The sequence below is a fragment of the Ovis aries genome, chromosome 18 (genome assembly GCF_016772045.2).
Source record: "Ovis aries strain OAR_USU_Benz2616 breed Rambouillet chromosome 18, ARS-UI_Ramb_v3.0, whole genome shotgun sequence".
NCBI classification, from domain to species: domain Eukaryota; kingdom Metazoa; phylum Chordata; class Mammalia; order Artiodactyla; family Bovidae; genus Ovis; species Ovis aries.
Window position 1 is genome coordinate 12,127,785 of NC_056071.1, and position 23,951 is coordinate 12,151,735.

Below are 23,951 nucleotides of genomic sequence, written 5' to 3' on the forward strand. Positions count from 1 at the left end.
ATCACAGGGGACTTTACCCAATATTCTGCAATAAGCTATATGGGAGAAGAATCTGAAAAAAATGGATGTATGTACAAGTATAATTGAATAATTTTGCTGTAAACCCAAAACTAACAGAACAGTGCATTAGTTTGACCAAAAAGTTCATTCAAATTTTTCCTAACATCCTAATGAAAAACCCAAACAAATGTTTCCTGGCCAACTCAATAAATGGACTATACTCCAATATAAAATAAAATTAAAAGACAAAATAAAATAAAAATACCTATTCATATATACAAACCCGCTAAACAACCTTTTGCCCCCTTGAGGATTTCAGCTTTCTCCAAAGAGATCCTGAATGGTAAAATATCCAAACACTTTCTCTGGCTTTTAAATAAGAAGGCGAATTCTAAAATCTACTTTCAGCTTTTCACTAACCATTAACTTCCATGTCTGATGTCTTGTTTAGGAGAAATACCACTGAGCTTTGGACAAAGATCTCTTTGGATGCAGTTTTTCAATTCCCAGACTTTTTTCAGCTTAAAGGTGGAGTGGGCGTGGGGTGGGGAGGGGGCGTAGTAAGGCAGAGCACTCACAAAGCGCTGGGCGATCTGCTTTCTCTCGCTGGGGTCTGCCAAGGGGCACACACACAGATCTGAGACTGAGACCCCTGAACAGGGGGTGAGGGTGACCAGCATCAGAAGGGTCCCCTGGCAGCTTTCCAATGGCAGCTCCAAGCAGTTGGCTTGCTTGAGTGGGAGGGCTGAGATATCCACTTTACACCTGGAAAAGTTGCCAGAAGCAGACAGAAAAGCGATTAATGCGTGGCGGCTGCGGACCCTCCAAAGCACCTGATTTTCATTTCATCCCCCCATGAAACCTCCCACTGTCTGGGCACTGGCTGGTTGAGCAGTGAAGGTTGCAGGGGCTGCCCTGGCTGTTATCAGTCCCTCCCGGCGCACCACACCCTCAGTAAAGGAGAGAAAGATGTCAAGAAACTCAAAGAAAAGGCAGCATGGAGAAAGTGGCAAACGAACTGAGAAGCAGCAAATCTCTGCCAGATAAAGTCTGCAGAAAGCTGATCAGATCAAGAACTAGGAAGAAAAACAGTTTCAGAGTTTCAGCACTACGGATGCGGGCTCAAGAAGGCTTCTTGGGGTTGTGTCTTTTTTTTTTTTTTAACCAGCCAAGAGAATAAGAGATGTTGGTTCAAAAAGAGGCGAAAAGACAGGAGCCTGTGCAAGCGGGAGAGGGTTAATGGAGAAACCATTTTCTTCCAGATTAATGCCAACTGGCGAGATTTTATTTAAAGAAATGTGTTAAGGTGTTTTCCTAATAGGCACCGTTCTGCGGGGTTTCCCCAGGTGGGTTTCTGTTAGACAAATGGAGCATGAAGTGCTGTTGATTGATCCCATTTCTGCAGCACAGCCAGAAAAGGCTGCACCCATCTGCTATAAATTGCATGTTTTCCGCCTCTTAACAGTCAATGTTCTGGTGATGTTGAAAACCTCAAACACATTTAAATACAGAAGCAAACACTGAAAGGGCGGGGGGTAGGGGGCTGAGGTGCTAAGCCATTTATTTGCTTTAACACGGAAAATCCTGGGGTTGCTTGGACCACACTTGCTTCGTTCACATCCAGGTTGGGTGAGGTGGCAGGGCTGAGTGGAGGGAGGGCGGGCACTGTGTGGTTTGCGTTCCCATTCGCCATCTCTAGTTACTGAGTCAGATGACTATTCCAGACTTTATTACAAACACGGACGCACCGCCTCATAATGTCCGACGAGAGATTCTTACCCCACATCATTCCTATACTTTTGTAAGTCTGCAGACAATAGCAAACAGGCAAACCTACCTCATTTATAAAGCAATGACAGTTTTGAGCCACATGGATATGGAAAAAGTTCCAGTTAAATAAATTTGAAAGAAAGCTTGCAATTCTTTCCCAATTAAAGAGAAAAACTACTGATATTAAAAGTCTATCCCTATTTTTAGTATAGAATAAAAAATATTTTTACAGTAAGGGATATGTACCTATAAAATTAAATTTATGTGGGTATTTATTTCCAAATTACCAAAAGTGATTCCAGTTTTAAGAAGAGGTGGCAATTAGAGCTTTTACGTGTAATAAATTCATCATATGTTTCTACTGGAGATATTAAAAAATATATGCATATATATTTAAATAACTATGGTTTGAATCAAAATTTTTCTGTAGCGGTAAGTAAGTTTACTACTGTGAACAGAGGGGTTAGTAAATTTTGTAAGCAAGTATGTTGGAGAGTTAATTTTGCTGGGGAAGAAATGTCAAGTGCTATAACTGCACCATTTCTACAAAACTGCTGCTGTTGCTAAGTTGCTTCAGTCGTGTCCGACTCTGTGCAACCCCATAGATGGCAGCCCACCAGGCTCCCCCGTCCCTGGAATTCTCCAGGCAAGAACACTGGAGTGGGTTGCCATTTCCTTCTCCAATGCATCAAAGTGAAAAGTGAAAGGGAAGTCACTCAGTCGTGTCCAACTGTTAGTGACCACATGGACTGCAGCCCACCAGGCTCCTCCGTCCATGGGATTTTCCAGGCAGGAGTACTGTAGTGGGGTACCATTGCCTTCTCCATCTACAAAACTAAGGACCTGAAAATTCTATATAAGTATAGCTCAAGTATAGTTCTTGCAGCAGGGCTGCAGTCCATAGGGTCGAGAAGAATTGGACATGACTGAGTGACTTCACTTTCACTTTCACTTTTCACTCTCATGCATTGGAGAAGGAAATGGCAACCCACTCCAGTGTTCTTGCCTGGCGAATCCCAGGGACCGAGGAGCCTGGTAGACTGCCATCTGTGGGGTTGCACAGAGTCGGACACGACTGAAGCGACTTAGCAGCAACAGCAGCAGCAGTACACCTGTTTAAGAATATTTGCTAACCATTATTTTACACTGTTATACACACTTTCATTTAATAAAGCTCTTTCTATGGAAGGATGAATGATCCAAATTTGCTTAAGACTTTTCTCTGGTGGTAACCTTAAATAGGAGAGTATTTATTTATTTATACTCCTATTTAAAGGGACAGCTTTCTTGAACAGAGCAGTTTACTAATTTAAACAAGTGTGAATCACATCAAAATAAACATTTGGTTTTGTCTCAGAAATTACACATTTTCACAAACTTTTCAGTCATTTCTGCCCACTATGAAGCTTTTGCACCTATCTCATATTTAAAGTTTATTTTGATAACAAAGAAAGAATTCCTATACAAAAAAAATAGCCTTGCCTATTTTAGATATAAGAGCCACATAGACAACAGATAAGGGAATTTCAGGAAAAACGTAATGGATTCTACATTCTCAGTTAATTAATGAGTGAATTGAATCAAATGCTCACTTTTCTTTTCTTAGTGACCTGAAAGAGCAAATTAAATTATACATTGGCATCAGGTCAGTCAAAATTAAACCTTGATCCTTTTGTACATGGATTATGACCCCTGTCTCTTAGGGTCCTTGTCCCATCATATGAATTAATCGATTCTTAAAACACTGATGTCTTTAGTCTTAGGAATTAATGTAAAGCGACCCTCTCCCTAGTGTTAACCACCAATTCTAAGGATGACTTTCTATGAACTTTCTAGAACTGAAGTGCTCTCTCCCCATCACTTTGATCCAGCTGGCTGCCCCCTTCACTTTCACATTCTGGAAGAAAGGAGGAAAGAAGGGAGTAAGGAGAAATGACTCTCATACCAAACCCTTTCCTTCAGGCCTCCCATTTTTCTGTGTCAACCTCTGTCTCCATGGCTTCAGCTCATCTTCACGTTGGAAGGAGAACCAGAACGCTCAGGAGGTTAGTCAGAGGCCGAAGAAATACTTACATTAACCCCAAGCTAGGAACTGGTTACTGTATGACCAGCAAAAGCAGAGGAAGAAAAGAAAACAATAAGGACTTTTCTTCCAGAATTTCAGAACACTTTTACCGTAACACTCAACTGAATCTACTGAAGAGAGGTGAGTATCATGTGAACAAAATGACCTTCTTCAGGCGCAAGTAAATAAAACCTTTAAGATATAATCATTCTGAAATACATTCACCAAAGACAAGTTTAATACAAAAATCTTAAAAGGAGACTCTGGGCTGCTTCATTCATTTTCTACAGGGTATCACATTCTACGCCGAGAAAATACTAAATAACCTGGCCAGCGCTTCACTCTTTCTCGCCGCTCCTGAAGCACTAGCCAATCTGCGGTTCTTTCCCAAGACTTTCTGTTTCCTGTTTAGTAACCGGTTGCAGGTGAAGTGCAGAGCTGGCCCCTGAGGATGCCTAGAAGAGCAGATCCAGCCCAGATTCCTCAGCAACGCAAAACACCCCCTCCTCCTTCCCTCCTGCCTGCTCATTCTTATAAACACTACTCACTCACTCATCAATTCCAGAATTTCGCAGGTATTGTCATATATTCTCTTTTCTCTTTTGTATCCTCTAAATTCCTTCCCAAACTCTTCCCAAGTGGCAACCTTGTATGAGGCTTGATGAAACACTAAGCTTACTACTCTAGATGCAAATTTTCTTTGAAAAAACAAACTCAGTTTTTGGATATGCGGTTTAAAAGGCTCTCATAATTAGTGTTCCAATTATCATTAAAAACCACACCCACATTAATAAATGATGGGGCACGAAGATCATTTTTTCTATGAAGGGCCAAAGAGGAAACAGTTTTAGTTTGGGGCTACATGGTCTCTGCTGCTGCTGCTGCTGCTGCTCAACTCTCCCCTCATAGGAAGAAAGCAGTAATAGACAATGAACACAAATGAACAGTGTTCTTTTCCAATAAAACTTTACTCAAAACCAAGCAGCCTTCTGGACTTGACCCACCCTCCTTAGGTGACCCCTGATCTAAAGAAATGCTAATCATTCAACTGTGATGAGTTACAGCAGGGGAGGTATTTAAAAATTTTCCCACGTTAGTAGATGACAGACAGTACAGACACATTGATAAAGGTATCAGAGATACAACCTACGAACAATTTAAAAGAAAAAATACCTGTTAACTCACCATAGCCCAAGAGACTCAGGCCAACATATCCAAAGATGTGTTTGTTAACAAAAAACCGATGAAGCAATAAAACTTATGAAACTGTACTGAGACAATGTGGAAAACACGTGTGCAGGGCATCCGTGCAAAACACTTGAGTAACGAGCATTAGCCAATCAGGTCTGCTCTCAGGGTGTCTCATGCGCGGCTCCACCCGCAGGGGGAGAGACCACGTATGGACCATAATTCAACAGGTGCTACACGCCGGCCCTTAGGGGACCAGGAACCCATCATTCTGAAGTCAGGTCGTAGATCATTCATTCCATCAGAGGTCCACTGTGGCAACAAGTGGTGAAGAAAAAGGAGCGGGACACTGGTGTGTCTGTGTCTAGCCAGGTCCAGCCGTGGTTCACCGGCAGGAGATGGAATCCGATGGCTTTGTGACCTCACTCCCGCTTTCCGCTCTAGTCTGATCGTGTGACGTCATCACTCCGCATTTTTCTTTTCAAGATTCTCAGACGTCTTCTCCCTCCTCGCTAAGTCTCTGCCCATGTGGTCCCATCTTCCTGAAACGTTCTTCCTCCAGTCTGGTCTGGCTAACCACCACCCATGTTACAGGTCTCAGCTGAGACACTCTTCTTCCAGAAAGCCGCCCACAACCTAGTGCCTGAGGACACAATCCACACGTGAACCCCCAGCTTTGATACACAACATGCTCAGTGTTTGTTGAGTAAAATGAAGGAACAAACAAAATGAATCCTAGTGGCAAAATAAAATTCAAACACTCCAAATTATAAAGTCAGTGTTTCTTTTTTGTTAACCAACTGAATACCTTGTAGGGTCTACTTCGTCCTCTATATAAAAAAGAAAGGGAAAGAAATATATGTACTGGATGCCTCCCAGATTCAAATGTCTGCATTTCTATTCACCTGGAGGAAACAAGGACTAAGTTAATTACTTTTTTTTCCCCCCTCTGTAAGCTTTTTTTTTCCCTCTGCATATATTAAAGCCAGAATCTCTAGCCCACAGGCAGTTAATGTGCTGATTTAGCATTGTTTCTGACCTCCCGTTCCTGTCTTTCTCCATTAATCCCACCGCATTTTAATGTTTTAATTCAACACATAATTTTTACCATATCAGTCAGCCAAACCTGCTAAGTTCCACTTGCCATGATAGCTTTTAACCTCTTATTCATTACCATAATTCTATGTTTTATATTATAGACTGGTCAGCTTTTAACTTAAATGCAAGGGGGCAGAAGAGTCCTAGAGTTTTAAAAGCTGTAAATCTCAGAGGCTAAGAACGGGGGTGAACAGGAAGCAAACGGTGACTGTGTCAAGCCTCTCTGTGAAAGCAGATCAGCGACATGGGGTGCAATCTGTCCAAAGAAAGACCCTGATTCTCCTGCGTGTTGGAGTCACCGGTAAATGGGCAGCACATCAGAACCACTTTCTAAGGCACCACGTGGGACTCAGGATTGGCTCTGTGGCAGCCCAGTTAAAATAAGCTTGTGCAATCTCATTCTTAACTTTTCCAAACTAAGTCTGCGTGCATCCATACATGCATGCTCAGTTCTGTCCGACTCTCTGCAACCCCATGGACTGTAGCCCACCAGGCTCCTCTGTTCACATAATTTTCCAGGCAAGAATACCGGAGTGGGTTGCCATTTCCTCCTCCAGGGAATCTTCCTGATTCAGGGATTGAACTTGCATCTCTTGGCGTCTCCTACATTTGCAGGCAGATTCCTTACCACTGGCGCCACCTTGGAAGCTAGAATATTCTATAACAAATTAATCACCAGAATCACAGGGAGATATAAAATATACTTTAAGAAAATGGTATGATTATGTTGAAATGTTATAGGTTGACAAGAAGATTAATCTATATTTCTACTCTTGCCATTTTGTTTAAAAGTTGGAGCAGGTTATATTTAGCTTTATTTCTTATTCCTCCTAAAAATCCAGTTTCTGGACCATTGATGGACTCAAAAGACTGTCTTTTTTTTTTTTTTTTTTTTTCCTGGCCCATGAATAGTAGACCTCCTGGATTGGGAGGTGGGGTGTTGGTTTGCCCAAGCACCTTTATCTCACCAGCCCTGACCTCCTCAGGAGCTACCTGTGGCTCAGCGGAAGCCCACAAGTGGACCACAAGGACACAAGGAATTTTAGAAAGTTCCCCATGACTCAGGAGAGCCTAGGGGAGGCTGGCTGCCATGGAGGTTGGGGAGGTGGGACAAGCCTGAACTATCACCAAGCTAGCAACCCACCAATGCTAACACAAACACCAGTTATGACCATAACTGACCACTGCCCCAGTCTACCACCGTCCACAGCTACAAAACCAATGTCAGTCAGGCTAATCAACACTGTTCAGTTCTTGAGTCAATAAATATCCTTCCCATCACATCCTGGAAGATAGTCACTGCTCACTTCCACCAAAACACACACACACACACACAAATCTATTCTGTTTTGAATAAACAAAACTGAGCTGAATTTTAACCAGTCATATCTCAAATACTTAAATAGCACAATTTAGTTGTGGGGATCTGTAGTTATTATCCAGAAGAAAAAAAAACCTCAAAATTAATAGGAGTAATACTAGCAACCAGCAATAGCCATGGTTGCCAGTTGCCATGATGACCTGCAAGTTGGCTGAAGACCCTGTTACACAGGAAAACCACAAGAAAGGCCACTGCCCAAGGTCTCGTAGCTTGCAAGTGTTGTCGTTACCAGACAGCCCAGGAAACACAACTCAAAGTGTTCCGTCCCTCCTCTCATGATGCCTGCCAGGGGAAGCTTCAGTGGGGGAACAGTTTCTCAGAGAGGCCGTGCAGAACTTTAAACTGCTAGCAACATGGTATCATCCAAAGACAAATTATGAGACAGGCCTGAGAACATTCACCATCGCCAAAGACCCTCCTGACACAAAGAGGTATTTCCCAACAGTTGAGGGGATAAAATAACTAACTGATCCTTAAGAATTACAACAAAGAACAGGAAGACAAAGAGTGAACACTTTTATGTAAGAAGAACAGTAAGTAACAGGTCTGTGATATCCATATGCCAACACAATCTCTCCTTTCACTGTGATAAGCCGTGGTGTATTTTAGGGGAAGTTTCACCCCACCTGGAAGTTCACTCTGGGTAACGCTGTGTAGTCAAAGCCCAAGAGACACTTTTGTTATCTTCTGTACCTCAGGAGAGGAAAAAGGAAAAGGATACCCAAAAAAATTCCTTTAAAGTCCATGAAGAGGAAGGGCAGAGTGGCCACTGGGGCAGGTAGACGTCTAAGTTACAAACAGGAAATAGCTCAAATAATAAATGAAGACCCAAATGACAAAACATGGCATAAGAGGGACATCTCCAAATATTTTCTGCGTCTGTAAAGAAACTTAACGCTCATTTGAAGGAAACATGATGGCACTATGACACACGAAATGAAAGGCCATTATTCTTCGCACCTACTAAAATAACACACGGGCCATCCATCACCGGGGCTCAAAGGCCATCACTCAGATAGCGCTGTGGGACACAGAGTTCCCTGCGCTTGTGCACTGACGTAACTTATCCGTACTCTGCTGGCTAATACAACGTGTCTGATCCTTCTGCTGTGGGTGTTGGCAGCGCACGGGGGTGTCGCAGCAGTGCCCAGGGTGGGAGGCACTGAGAACATGCAGGTGTCTAAGTTATCCTGTGGAAACGGAGGAGCGGGGAGGCTGGGAAAGCATCTGACAGAGAAAAATCTGTGCATTCTGGACCACAGGAAGACCTTTCTCCTGAGCAGGAGAGTGATGGGACCTAGTTTGGTGCCCAAACCCACAAATCTGGCCCTGCAGATCTCCGGGGAAGCATGGCTACTACCTACCAGAGCAGCAGAGAACGGGGGTTGAGCAGGCTGCACAAAGCAACGGAACTGGGACCACGACACGCACACAGCAGGAAGAGCGCCCCGTCTCAGCTGGAGGCAGCCCGGCCCTCCTAGCCAGTGTTTACATGGATGGATGAAGTGTGTAGGGGTGTGTGTGTGTTCCACACGATAACTGGGCAACAGTGCTGCCATCAGGTGGGGGAGAGCTTGGATTATTAAGTACCCTGGGACAAACCAGACCGTTCTGTTGACAGAATGCCTCTGCAGGCAAGCATGGGAGGAATATGCCATGGTCTCCAAACTTCCTCTTGTCTGTCTCAGGATGTTACTGAGACGGGGTGGGATGAAAGTGCAAGTCGCTCAGTCGTGTCCGACTCTGCGACCCCATGGTCAATACAGTCCATGGAATTCTCCAGGCCAGAATACTGCAGTGGGTAGCCTTTCCCTTCTCTAGGGGACCTTCCCAACCCAGGGATCGAACCAAGGTCTCGCGCATTACAGGTGGATTTTTTACCAGCTGAGTCACAAGAGAAGCCCAAGAATACTAGGATGGGATAACAGCAGCAAAAGAACTGATGTTTCATGCAACTGCCTCTGCTAAGCATTCTACACAGAAAAAAAGCACTGCATTGAGTTTTGGGTTAGCTGGGGCGCAGCCTATTTTGGCTCCTAAATTCCTTGCTGATAGAAAAACATAACATCTTTGGACTTCTGGACTTATCTGTAAAAAGAAGGGGTTCTACTGGATGAAGGACTTTCAATCTTTCGTTTTCAGCAGTAAAACTCTTGCCTGGAACAGAACCCCACCACAGAGCACAGGTAGAAGTGGAAATGCTATGGTTTCAGAAGAAACTTGATTATCCTGAAGGCTGGCCCCAACGCATCTCCCTGAATCCAGGGCTCCAAAGAACTTGGTTTGAAAAAGACCACAAACAGATGTTGAGAGCCCTTTAAATGCTTTATTCTAAATTTAGGATGGGTGGACAAACTGGATGCATATTGGCTGAACAAAACTCAGTAGTCTGGAAGAAAAAACGTGGGTCTTTGAAAACAGATAATCCTGAGTCTCACATTTACTACTCCGCTAAGCTTCTCAGCACTCCGTTCCCTCATCTATAAAATAAGGATACTATTGTGAACGTGCAGGCTTCCCAGAAAGATCAGAGATGTATGCTTCCACCAGCATCCCCTTCATGCTTAAACTGGGGCAGCCACATGCAGGCAGAATTGCATTTAACTCTAGTCTTACTATAATCCTATATGGAAACCATTAATACTTTCAATATTTCTCATTATATACAAGGGAGCACCTCAATTAAGCTGAGAAGGTCCAAAGTATACAAATGAAACCGATCTGGCCTCAGCAGATGTCATTACGATTTGCCACAAAGTCCATAGAGCACAATGGAAAGTTTCCATCAATTTGGGACCCCTAGCTTCACGGTGTGACTGAATTATTCGGTATTTTCACTAAAGACCAAAACCAAACTCATAGGGTGCATTGGAAACTGAAACCAACATTTCCTAAAGAATCTGAGATGGGACATTATCTTTCTTTAGAGAATTCCTGACACACAACGATTTTCTTCCATTGTGATCAATACTAAACGGCATATACCAATTAATAAACGAAAAAGTCTTTCCCGGGTTAAGGTCCAGCTAACTTATGGCTCCTTGGGGTGGGAATACGAGGTTTTACTCTAAGCTCAACCAGATAAAGACAATGCTATACACCAGCCTGATGAAGACACGTCTCCCACCGTTTAGAAAGCAGAAGAGACTCACGTGCCCAAACGTTCCTCGTGCTTTTTGCTGTCCTTTCCCCACACTTCAATGTCCAAAATGCCCATCCTGTCAGAGAAGTAGTGAAAGTCAAACTGTTCCCGCCACTGCGGATTTGCACTCTTACACAGTGTCTAGAAAACATGCAGTTATAATATTTATTTTCTTAAAATGGTATTCATCACTATAGCAGCTACACATTCATTTCATTTCTAAACAGCAGGAAAGCAATCATAATGATGGTTATGATCACTCTTACACAGTTATAATTTTCCTTTTTGGAAATGAAAGGCATGTTGAGGTTTTAAGAATTGGCAAAACATCATACTCTTTTAGCTGACCCCAGATTCATTCATTTATCTACCAAATTAGAAACAGCACTGTTATCCCCAAGGAAACAATAAATGTTATAGATATACAAAATATATATTTTTGATACATGGATAATATTTATTACACATATATAATAATGACTGTTGAGCTGTACTCTCTATATAATATCTCAATAGACATTTTATGGCTCTTCTCTCTTACAAAAGATACTCCTAATTGGTTAATCAAATGGAAATAACATTTTTATTGGCACATCCATTTCAGTGCTGGCTTAAGAACTATATAAATTAACAATTTGGGATCTTAATTAACATCTGTCAGATGCATTACACGAGAAACCCATAACTTGTATGTGACTGCCTATTTCTAAAGTCAAGTTTCCTGAATCCAGTCACTGGAGTCAGAGGAAGACTAGGAAATTCCACTGCAGCCAAACCTAAAAATGAACATGCGTGGTTGGAAAACTCCACAAGTGTTTCCATGTTCTCCAAGAGTTATTTCAAACTGCTTATGTGTTTGATTCATTGGCAAGACTTTCATTTCTGTTTCATTTACACAAAGATTCAATTTGTGAAGAAAAAGTGAGCAAAAATGCAGGCCACTAAATGCCAGGAACTCAGGGCCAATGATGAAATCCTGGGACCAAGTTTGCTCGCATGGGAAAAAATGAACTGCTTAGACCTCGACTGCAGCCAACATCATATAACATCATCTATGCTGTTTTTCATCATCATTGAGTTTAAATATATCAGATCACAGAATTTAGAAACTATGCAGAAAAAAAGCCCATTTGATCACAACTTAAGCGCAATATTCCCCAAGGGGGAATACAGCAGATACTGGACTCTTTCTACACTTCAGCTTAGTTTAAAAGGGTAAGTGCGCTTAGTGATGAATAATTTCTCTATAAATCCTTATTCTGAGACTGGACGGTTAAAGGAATCTTAATGGAGAGCTGTGCTTATCCTGGATACACTCATTGTGAGGTACAGCCTAAAAATTATCGTCTGCACATTTTGGCCATAACTTTGCTGCAATTTTTTGCATTTCTCATAATCAACAATTCTACAACGTGAGCTTTGGTTCTCTACTGCTTACGCTGGAGTAAATGACCTTTAATATTTGATTCTGCACTGAAAATCGTGCAGGAGAGACAACCTCCTGCCCCGCTAAGTCATTCTGTCACTAGTCTGCTTCAGGTAAGTCCGCTACCCTGGAAAGCCCCAGCTGCAAATACCCTCAGGCCTATTTTCAAAGTCTTCCACTCTGATGTTTTTCTTCCTATGTGGCTTTTGGCAAGTGACTTAACTTTCAAGTACCCTAGTTCCCTCAATCCATAAAACATAGGAAATATTCCTGTCTGACAGTTATGTAAAACTAATTAATTACCATGGTTTGGAGACTAGGGTTTTTGAAATAAAAACCACACCGAATTACTGAGATTAAAAATTAAATGGAATTTGGATCAGTGGAATAAGATGATTGATTTTTAAAGACAGCTAAAAAAAAAAAAGCTATTACTTTTGTTCAAAACAAATCACTTTTAATACTTTTAGATAGCTTTTAAAAAAAAATCAGAGCAAGAAAACAGCAGTATTAGATGTCTATTTTTGGTGTTCATACCAACAAGTTAGAGAAATCCAGGAGTGTGTACTTTTGAAAATATGTTTAGTTAAACTCAAGCATTTTAATTCAATTATAACATATTACACTATTTTATTTTTGTAGGATTTTTGGAAATAGTAATCCTTTCCAGCACAATCTCTGAAACACAGTTGTTCATTTTCAAAATGAAAATAAGCCATGCATTCAAATCTATTGTTTAATAAACTTTCTCTAGCTCCAGTGACTATATTAAAATGAATGACACTAAGCAATCAAATGCCCATATTAACAGACAGCATCTGTACATTTATTTTGTTTTCTGGGGTACTCCTAATCCACACAGGAGATTTAAAAATAAATTTTGTTCTTGCAAAGTTTAGAGGGGGAAAACATACATTTTTTTTCCATTGTTTTCATCTTAAAGACATCGTTCTCCTTAAGGAATTGACAGAACTTACCTTACTTTTATACCTCTGATCTCCCAGTTTTAACTGGACAAACATCTCTGCCATGCTTCCGCCTGAGACATTCCTTCCTTCCAACAAAGTTATACTTATAATCCCATTCCAGAGTTGGTTCTTTTTCAAGGACTCTGAGAGCCGGAGGTTGCGTATCAAAGAGGACTGAAGCAAAGAAATAAAGATGACATATAAACTTGCTGATAATTCTTGAGTGTGACTTTGGTGATCAGAGGGGGTGGTCCAGCTTTCAGTATTCATGAGAAATACCACTCCCTGCCTAGTGAATGTGTTACTATTCTTCACTGGTTCTGCAAACCTGCAACCACAGCTAAGTGACTTTCTTCTCAAGCACTGGACTTGGAGCCTCCAGTGAAGGATGGATTCAAACAACACTTGGCACCTGGCACCGTCCTCCCACCCACACGTGCTCTTTGGTAGAATCTTCCAAATGGGCCTTTGGCTACTCCGATAGTAGGAAGGGAAGAGAGGCATTCTGGGAAACAGAGATATAAGAACCAGGCACTGCTCTGCAGGGAAACAAACTACCTCTGGGTATTTCGAAATTACGGCTTTGAATTTACCCTTCACACTTGAATCCGTCTGCACCTCCCTTTATTTCTTGTTGTGCTCACTGCCTAAGTCGTGTCCAACTCTTTTGCATGGACTTCTTTGTCCATGAGATTTCCCAGGCAAGAATGCTGGAGTGGGTTGCCATTTCCTCCTCCAGGGAATCTTCCCGACCCAGGGATCGAACCTGAGTCTCCTGTATCTCCTGCACTGCAGGCAGACTCTTTACTGCTGAGCCTTATCCCTTAGGGGACAACAAAAAAGCCTAATAGTACTGCAAGATTCACAGGTCCAGAGACAGCCTATAATAGGCTTGCCAGCCAAATGAGCTTTGCAGATCTGGTGGGAGGGGAAGGTTGGATAAAGAACACAGACCAGGGCATGGGACCCAGTAAGTGTTCAGTAACTGTTACCTTATTTTTTTTTCCCTTTTCTACATCACACACAGCTTAAATAGAATATAGAAAAAGGCAAATATCCCCTAGAATTAAATTATGAAGAGGACAAGCACACTTTATTTTTAATGTCCATTATGTAAATCTTCAAACACACACACAAACAGACCAGCACAACAAACCTCCATGTGCTTATTCACCACATTTTGTCATCTTATTACATGTTTCCCTGCTTCCCTAATATTTTCTCTGGCTGAAATATCTGAAAGAAAAATACTTATCTGTTTTTGCATAAGCACCATGCCATGATTATACTCAACACAAGTAACATCTATTCCTTTACCATTGTTAAATACCCTGAAGGTCTCGACAGTGTCTTTTTATGGTGAGTTTGTTTGAGTGAGAATCCCTGACCCGATCCACAGGCTGTGTTTGGTTGGCAGAATTCATTCACATTCTCCACTCAGTAAGTGAGATGGCACGAGGGTAGACGGCTTAATTTGAAGGAGAAATAAATGGGCAGAAGAATGGAGATGGTGTCGAGCATCACAGCAGAGCAATGAATTTCTAACACTATATATTCATTCCTGTCATCTGCTCACTATATCTTTGAGATCATTTAGGCATCAATTTGCTTGGACACCGGTTACTCACAATTTATCACAACGAACGGTATGTCAGTGCGGGGTTAATTACATGCCAGCTTACCTCATCCAACACACGTCACTCCAGCCTTCTTAATAAACGATGCAGTAATGCCAAGCGTTTGGGTCATTTTATGATTTCCTTAAACAAAAATGTTTAATATCTGTGTTGCTTTTCTCTGGAAACTGGAATTCACACATACACACACACACACACACACACACACACAGAGGTTTGAAGGTGCAGATACAGAACAGGAGAGGGAGAAAGGAAAATAATTTGTTTAAAAAAGAAAAAAACGCTCCCCTCTTGAAAACAGGAACAATTATTTCTCTAACTTCTATCAGAAGTTGGGTTACACAAAGAATACATTCAATCATGACAATCTATGAAATAAGGTTAAGTAACTTTGTATTTGTTAAAGCAATGCATACCATCAGAATGTATAGACAGGTACATATATAAATACGTATGAAGATGTGTTTACACTCTATGTGTGTGCGTACAGATACTTTTAAAACATTCTCTAGCTTACTAAGCACACAGGCTGAAAACTTCCATCTTTAAAAAGAAAATGAGAATTTGATTCATACATCCTGCTGCACTTTCTTTTTTTTATGATTCCTCTTCTTAAAGTTTGACTTGCCAACCAATAAGCTGAAGCATGACCTGTCCCAGGGCCATGCTTCAAAGTTCCGACAGATATATTCCTCCCTAAACACTGCAACTATTTCAAAATCCTTTTTATAAAGAAGGGAGTAATGTCCACAAGGGATCAAAGGGCATCCTACAGTCTGGCAATTGCCTAAGAAAAATGGCAGTGTTTCCATGAAATATGCCCTAAAATAATTTTGTGGCTTGGTATGTCCTAATTTCAAATTGGATGTTTATCTTGGAAAGGCTTCTATCTAACTTGTCCATAAAACAGCCCCACTTAGCTCTATGAGCTCTGTGAAAATGGAATCCAAAGCTGGTTATTAACGGGGCCCAGAGATAGGTTCCATATGGCGGAACAGCATGGGAGGGCAAGGCAAAGGCCTACACCAGGCCCGGCTTGGCTGGAGCTCCTGATCAATCCAGGGACACTCGTTGCATTACACTCTAACATCTGGATTATTGCTTGTAATGTCCCTGGGAAATATCCACTTTCCATCAAAGCCTTTATCTATCTCAGTCGGACTTTGAACATTTTAGCATTTAACGCAGTCATGTTTGATGTGATGGACTTGCTCTTCGCCGTCCAAGATTTTTTTTTCTCTTGCTAAAGGCGGGGTAGGAAAAGAGAAGTATTTATTGCATAGTTCACAGATAGAAAAGGACACAGGCCCTTTATTCTACGTATTTCTAAATATTTCTGCAAAGCCCGCTACAAGGTTATGTCCAAAAAAGAAGATTCATCTGCAGGCGATGCGGTCTAGGATGTGAGCATGAGCTTTAAACATGTTTCTTAATCACTTTCGCATTTCTCTTCCACCCTTGAGACTTGTGATGAGGTTTAAGAGGCAGGGTCTGGGATGAGGGGATGCCACCTGGGCCATCCCGTCTGTGCTCAGATGCAGAGCTGGGTTCTCTGGAACTTTTGTATTCTTCAAACACCCCCTTTCTCCCCACCATAAATAGACTCCTCTGCACTCACTGTGTTAGCTCAATAGCTCAAGTTTTCATGTCTGTGCCCAAGCCCTGTAAGTGAAATTCGTCATCTTAATGCAGCCTGGAACGTGAAAGGAGAGAAGGAAATGACCCATCAAAGGGAGAAGCCCACCCCACCTAAGCTGAAACAAACACCGGGAGATAGAGCAAAGCTTCTGGGTCCTGACCCTAATTTCTCAGCAGACATAATGGATAAAATACAGCCCAGCAGGGTTTTGCTATTTTTCTCCTTCCTCCCAGAGGATCAGAACATTTTACTATTTCTATGCGGATTCATTCATCGGCTCTCCTCCATGGCCCCCAGCCCTGCCAAATCTACTCCCAGAAAGAGTGACTCTTTCCTGAAATGTGCAAGTTAGTTACGACTGAGGGAAAACAAGTTGGGATATTTAACTTAGAAACATACTAACTTTCGTAAAAAATGAAACAGATTCCAAAACATTCATGTACTCCCGGGTCATGAAAATTTCACAGGAAGGGAAAGAAGAAAGGGAGAAAGATGGAAGGTACAGGCTGCGGGGCTTTTCTGCTCACTTCCAGCATGCGGAGAATTCTCAGGAGTTTCTGATCTAGGAATAGACTCTCAGAACAGTGGATGGGACTTTCCTGGTGGTCCGGTGGATAAGAATCCACCTGTCAATGCAGGGGATGGGGGTTCCATCCCTGGCTGGAGAGATGCCACACGCTGTGGGACAACTAAGCCCGCATGCCACAGCTACTGAAGACTGCTCACCCCCAAGCCGGGCTCCACAAGAAGAGGAGCCAGTGTGATGCGAAAGCTGGGCTCCTTGGCTAGAGAGGAGCCTCCGGTCATCGCAGCTGGAGAAAGCCCATGCAGAGCAATGGCGACCAAGCAGAGCCCAAAAGAAAAAAGCAGTGAAGAGATCTGCCTTCCAGGGACATTAAAAGAAAAAAAGGATTACAGACTGGCAAACATACATCATTGGAGGCTTCTGGCCCAGCAGCATGCTGTGGAGATGGCAAAGTGGATTCCAGGACAACTACTCATCCTAGGGAAACATTACAGAGGAAACCCTAGGATGATGGACATAACAGCTTGATGTGTCTGTCCATCCCAAGCCAGGAAGAACAGCAGAAAAATCAGATTTAAAGAAGGATCCTGACAGGGAGGCACAGAGTCCAGGAGCAGAGGAAACACGTATAGTCATCAGAAGCAATGTGATAGTTAGTGATTGCCGTTAGTCATTAAGTCATGTGTGACTCTTTGCAATCCTATGGACTGTAGCCCACCAGCCTCCTCTGTCCATGGGATTTTCCAGGCAAGAATACTGGAGTGGGTAGCCATTTCTTTCTCTAGTGATACCACCGTTCATAATTAACTATGCCAAACAATACCACTGGGTAACAATTCAAAGCATTCCCTTGGGTGGCAAAAAAATACCAAAACATTTTTAAAAAGTAAAATTAGGGGCACTGAAAAAACATTTTTACAAGGTTTTCCCAGTAGGCCTACCTTAGTGGCACCAATTCCTGTACGGGTACTTTTTAGATCATCTCAGAGATGGAAATTTAAAAATACGTGTTCCCATGTTGCTAATACATCTTATTCTGATTCTCACTAATTATCTTTCCTGAGTCATTGTGAGGAAGTAGAGAGTGAATGGAGACAAATGCATAAACAAAAATGAACTAACTTTGTAAGCAAACTGAAGAGTAAAGCAAGATTCCAACCATATTGTCAATGCTTAGAAAAACGAGGGGAGAAGACACAGTCTATAAAAGCTTCCCATGAAATATTCCTTTCAAGCTTTTTCAACATGTAAAACTACTGCTCATTGTCAACAGCTTTTATAGCATGACATGAGAAGATCCATATACTCATGCAACAGGCTTCCAGAAAGCTCCTACTTGGCAGTTCCTTGTATCATCTGAAGAGAACCCTGGCGGCATAAATTCTCCTAGAACGACACACAGATTTTTGCATGGGATATAAAGCAAGCCTTTTAAATTTCCCACAGAGGCATGGACATGGAAGATGAGACATATTTATAGATGAAAACTATATCATAGTTCCAAGGATATGAATAATCTGTGTGTGCAAAGATATTAAAGGATTACTTTATTTTTTAATTAAGAGGGACTATCCTCACTCGCTGTTTGAACTTAAAAATTAGATTATGATAAGATTTCTAATTGATAAAGTCTATAAATACCCAATGACCCTCAGGGTTCTGGACTGAGGAGGGAAAAAATGAAGGCCATGTGAGTAAATAAGATTTCCCTTTTCACCGTGACCTCCAGGAAACTCAAAATTAAATGGCTGGTTCATCTGCAATAGTAATCATCAACTAGTATTTCTTTTTTAAAAAATTTTATATTGGAATATAGCCAGTTAGCAATGTTGTGACGGTTTCAGGTGGACAGCAAAGGGACTCAGTTATACATATACATGTATCCATTCTCCTCAAAACTCCCGTCCCCTCCAAGCTGCCACATAAGAGTGAGCAGAGTTCCCTGTGCTCTGGAGTAGGCCTTTGTTGTTTCTTGATTTGCAGGCCTTAACTCCTGTAGTCTGTATTTCTACGGCTCTCCTTCACTTAAAATAGGTCAAGGGCACCCCTAAGCAGGACTGGGACTAGGGTGAGGCGAGACAGGCATTCAGGATGAAACATTTAAGGAGGTGCTCATGCTCAGGCTTCTGTGAGGGCAGGGCTGGCCCCAGAGCCCCAGTGCCTACTCGCATTTTACCCCAGGCACCTTGCCTCCCTCACTCTAACCCCAGGAATCTAAGATCCAGCAGCGCTCCCTGCAGTTCTACAAGCCCTGTCCCTCTGACATCCCTGGCTTCACCTCCTATCTTCCCAGCATCCCACACCACCCCCTAGTCCACAACAGTGGTTCTCAAACATAAATATGCTTCCAGGTCACCAGGAAGGCTCACTAATAGGCGGCTGGGTCCCATTTCCAGAGTTTCTGATCTGAGAGCCCTGAGATGGAGGTCCAGAAATATCTGCATTCAAATGATTTCTGCTGATGCTCCTGGTTGAGAGAGCTCAACTTTGGAATGAACACAGAGAGTCTGGAGAGCTTGCCACACACATCATTTTGTGAGTGTCATGTCTCAATGAACTTCTTCCTCCTCACTTGGTGACATTCACTCCTGTCTCCTTTCACTCAGTTCTCCAGCCTACAACCCATCCCACCCACCTGCAAGGTCAAGATAAGAGTCTAGTCTCTGAATACCCCACCTCTCTACTCAGCTCTCCTAATCAGATCAGTTCAATTCAGTTCAGTTGCTCAGTCTTGGCGATCCTATTGACTGCAGCATGCCAGGCTTCCCTGTCCATCACCAACTCCCAGAGCTTGCTCAAACTTATGTCCATCAAGTCAGTGATGCCACTCAATCATCTCATCCTCTGTCATCCCCTTCTCTTCCTGCCTTTAATTTTGCCAGCATCAGGGTCTTTTCCAGTGAGTCAGTTCTTCACATCAGGTGGCCAAAGTATTGGAGTTTCAGCTCCAGCATCAGTCCTTGCAATGAATATTCAGGACTGATCTCCTTTAGGATGGACTGGCTGGATACCCTGGCAGTCCCAAGGGACTCAAGGGGACTCAAGAGTCTTTTCCAACACCACCGTAGAAAAGCATCAATTCTTTGGCACTCTGCTTTCTTTACGGTCCAACTCTCACATCCATACATGACTACTGGAAAACCATAGCCTTGACTAGATGGATCTTTGTTGGCAAAGTAATGTCTTTGTTTTTTAATATGCTGTCTAGGTTGGTCATAGCTTTTCTTCCAAGGAGCAAGCGTCTTTTAATTTCATGGCTGCAGTCACCATCTGCAGTGATTTGGAGGCCTAAGAGAATAAAGTCTGTCACTGTTTCCACTGCCCCATCTCTCCGAATACGGCATCAGTTATAATGTCCAAGTCTTACTCATCTCTGAAGTCTCAGGATGGCATTCCCGCCAATATAGTATGTGCTCAGTGAGAGGGTTTTGGACAAAAGTGATTCTAATGTCACTGAGATGACAGATTTGTGAAAAGTGGCTCTATTCTTCTGGGCTGGAGATACACAAGGTTTGAGAATTCTAATAGATTCACCGCCTTAGCTGAGCATGACTGAGGCCCCCAGAAATGAGAAAGACCTCTAGAAACTATTCTGTCTAGGATAATGCTGGCCTAAATGGCAACCCACTCCAGTATTCTTGCCTAGAGAATCCTGTGGACAGAGGAGCCTGGTGGGCTGCTGTCCATAGAGTCACACAGAGTAGGACACGACTGAAGCAACTTAGCATGCATGCATGCATTGGAGAAGGAAATGGCAACCCACTCCAGTATTCTTGTCTGGAGAATCCCAGGGACAGAGGAGCCTCGTGGGCTGCCATCTATGGGGTCCCACAGAGTCGGACACGACTGAAGCGACTTAGCAGCAGCAGCAACAGCAGACTTCATAAAAATGCAGCAGAAACATCGAGGTTAAGATATTCAGCAGTGTTACTTCTAGATGGAGAGGGAGATAATAAGTAGGTAGATAAGGGATAGATAGACATATAGATAGACGAAAAAATTAGGTAGATATATATAGATAGGAAGATAGAAATAAACAGATATATGAATATATACGGCTGTTTGGGATATACCATCCTCCAATCCTTTAAATTTAACCAAGAAAACAAAACAGTAAAAGGTGATCCTATGGATAGGCATTTGAGTTCAGTGAATAATGTGTGAAAATGAAAAACAACAGAACAAGAAGCACTCTACTAACTGGGGAAGTGGTCCAGGCATGATACTCTCATTTTGGTTCCAAATAGACCACACTTCTTGCAAAGGGTTTTGCTTGTACTACTTCCAGGATCAATAGTGCAATAAGGATGAAATTGGTGAACTCATTTCACTATTGGTGAAATGAGTTCAAGTAGAGAAAGAGGTGGAGTGATGGAAGGCGTTTACTTCTAAGGTGGAGAAGAGGCATTTTTTCCACTTTAAGCAGCTTCTTCTCAACTCAAAACTGTATGACAGACAAAACAGCCATCAGAACTTCCTTCCGGTTCTCATCTGGGCTCTGCTCACCAAGCACATCATGACAGACAGACGGGTGTATAGACAGACAGGCAGACAGACTTAACAATCTTCTCTCCAAATTCTTTGACTGTCCTCTTTCAATTTAAGTTTCTCCAACTTCCCTGGTGGCTTAGACAGCCAAAAATCTGTCTGCAAATGCAGGAGACCTGGGTTTGATCCTTGGGTTGGGAAGATCTCCTGGAGAAGGGCAGGGCTACACCCTCCAGCATTCTTGCCTGGAGAATCCCATGGACAGAGGATCCTGGCAGGCTACAGTCCAGAAGAGTCAGACACATCTGAGTGGCTGAACACACGATATATTTAATATAACATTACATGATATAATACAATGCTGGGATGCCAAACAGAACAGATGGAGAAAAGCTAAGGTTAGCGATAGCAGGGAGTGGCCAGCACTTTTAGGCCTGGGGTGGGAGGGGCGGAGGCCTGGTGCAATTTTCTGTCAAGTTCCAGGTAGTAAGAATTAGGCTCTGTCCAAGGACTCTGCTCCACCCTGCCAGCCAGGGGCAGTGCACACGCCGATGAGCACAACAACGCTCCAGTCAAATTGTATTTACAGAAGCAGATACAGGGTTGGATTTTGCACTCAGGCTGCAGTTCAGTGATCCCTGGGCTACAGAGAGAAAAAGAATGCATGCTCGGGTCAGAGGTACCTGGGAGAAGCAGAAACCACAGCAGGGCTGGCTAGTGGAGGGGACCAAGGCAGACACCACGTGAATCAGAGAAAGACCCTGCCTTCTCCCTCGTCCTCCCCGCAGCACCCTGCCCCTCCCTCTCAGCCAGTCAGAGGCCACCTGACAAAGGGACAGAGAAAATGCGTCCTGCAGCGCTCGGCCTCTGTGATAACGCAGGAACCTCGCTAGACGAACATGAAGCCGCACACAGCAAACGGTGGATCCACTAATCAACTGATGTCATTCTGAAAAAATGTTGCCCTACACAGGGATGTCTTTTACCTGAAATGGCTGTCATATAACTGCATAAAACAATCAAAAGAGGAGCCATATGACAATAAATACTTATCTAAAATAAAGAAACCCCGTAACTCAAAGGGCACACGGTCACCCATAATACTCTCCCAAATGAAAGGGGGGTGTGTACAGTTGCAGATTTTCTGAATACATCAGTGACCTACCAATTCCACTTTTTATCATCATGTTTCTATCCCATTAGACTATTTGACATAAGAGAAGTAACTGCTGTTAATTTTCTAGCTCTGTGACTGTGATATACATTAGAGAGCAGGAAGGTATGGAAATAGATCTATTCACAGAAAAGTTTATGCAAAGGCAATGTCTGAAAAAAGGCAGGTATCTGATTCAGGCCCTTTAGGTCAGATTTGCAGCTCTCTCTTTAAAATGCTCCCTTGAAGGTAAACAAAGGCTTTTGCATGAAAGCTAAAACTACTTTCACAGGCAATCTCTACATATTCACTGTATTAAAACCAAGGTTAGTAACAAAACCCAGGAAACAGGGTAGCCCTTGGCATTCCAGTGGGTAGGACTCTGTGCTCTCAGTGCCGAGGACACTCGTTCAATCCCTGGTCAGGGAACGAAGCCCATAGGCCGCATGCTGCAGCCAAAATATATATATATATATGTATTCTTTTTTTTTTTTTCAAGGAAATGCTTTAGAAGACAGTCCATAAAGACTGCCACTCTGGGTGATGCAATATTATAAACTTATGAGTTTAAGAAGCAGTTATTTAAATAAAGTTATTATAAGAATAAGATTGAGGTGAAAGAGCCAATGACATTTTATAGGTAATGCATCACTTAGAACTAGCAAAATTTTATATACTCAGATTAAATAATCTTCTTTATGTTAAATGTCTGCTTTCTAATTTTTAAATGGAAATCCTTAAAAAAAGCAGTTTATAGTTTAAAACTACCAAGGGAGACTGATCAGGGTATTTTAACTACTGTTACAGAGAGTTAATCACAGAGACTATAGATTTTCCCCGTGACTCACTTTAATGAGCTAAATTAGAACTTATCTCACTTTTCCCTCTATAACTGCAGGCTCTAAGTAGCAAAAAGTCACCCTAACAATTGAAATTCTGCACCAATCCATAAATTGCATCTCTCACCCATGGTCATAAGTAGCTTTCAGTGACCTCTATTCATCAAAGGTTTTATGAAACACTGTGTATTAGGTGCAGGCATTTATTAAGTCTCTGAGACCAGTGCCCTGAAGTCAAAATTCTAGAAACTACAATGAGAGGGAAAAAAGAAGACAGTAGCTCAGTGGTAAGATGCCACTCCGCAGCACAGACATAAATACTGCTCTCCAGGATCCTCTGTTCCTATCCTAGTTTTGATATCTTTATCCTGGCCGGCAACATTTTTCTCCCCTCCTCATTCCTTGGGCCATTCTTCCTAACCTCTCCTGTCCTCCCTAGACTCCAATATTCCCCAAGCTCACAATTTTTCTTTCTAGCCTTTATGTTCTTCCACAAACTGCCAGCGCTCTTCCACAGGCCGGAGCTCCCTAACTAAAGATGGTTATTGATGTACAGTACCAGTGTTTTAGTGCAGAGGCAGAATCAATAAACGAGAAAATACTGCTTTGTCAGGTTTCGCCGGAGCATGCT

General features: G+C 42.4%; 1 protein-coding gene across 15 annotated transcripts in view; it reads right to left on the reverse strand.

Annotated features, from left to right (window-relative positions):
* MCTP2 (multiple C2 and transmembrane domain containing 2) overlaps positions 1-23,951 on the reverse strand; it is a 268,239-nt gene that overhangs the window by 126,338 nt on the left and 117,950 nt on the right. For 14 of the 15 annotated variants that reach the window (XM_060401994.1, XM_060401992.1, XM_042235050.2 and 11 more), the window contains 3 exons: positions 13,048-13,212; positions 10,655-10,785; positions 579-765 (listed from right to left, as the gene is read on the reverse strand). In XM_060401994.1, coding sequence (XP_060257977.1) covers positions 579-765; positions 10,655-10,785; positions 13,048-13,212 — 483 coding nt within the window. Of the gene's footprint in view, positions 1-578; positions 766-10,654; positions 10,786-13,047; positions 13,213-23,951 lie in introns of those variants that run through there. The other variant, XM_060401997.1, reaches the window with a different exon arrangement.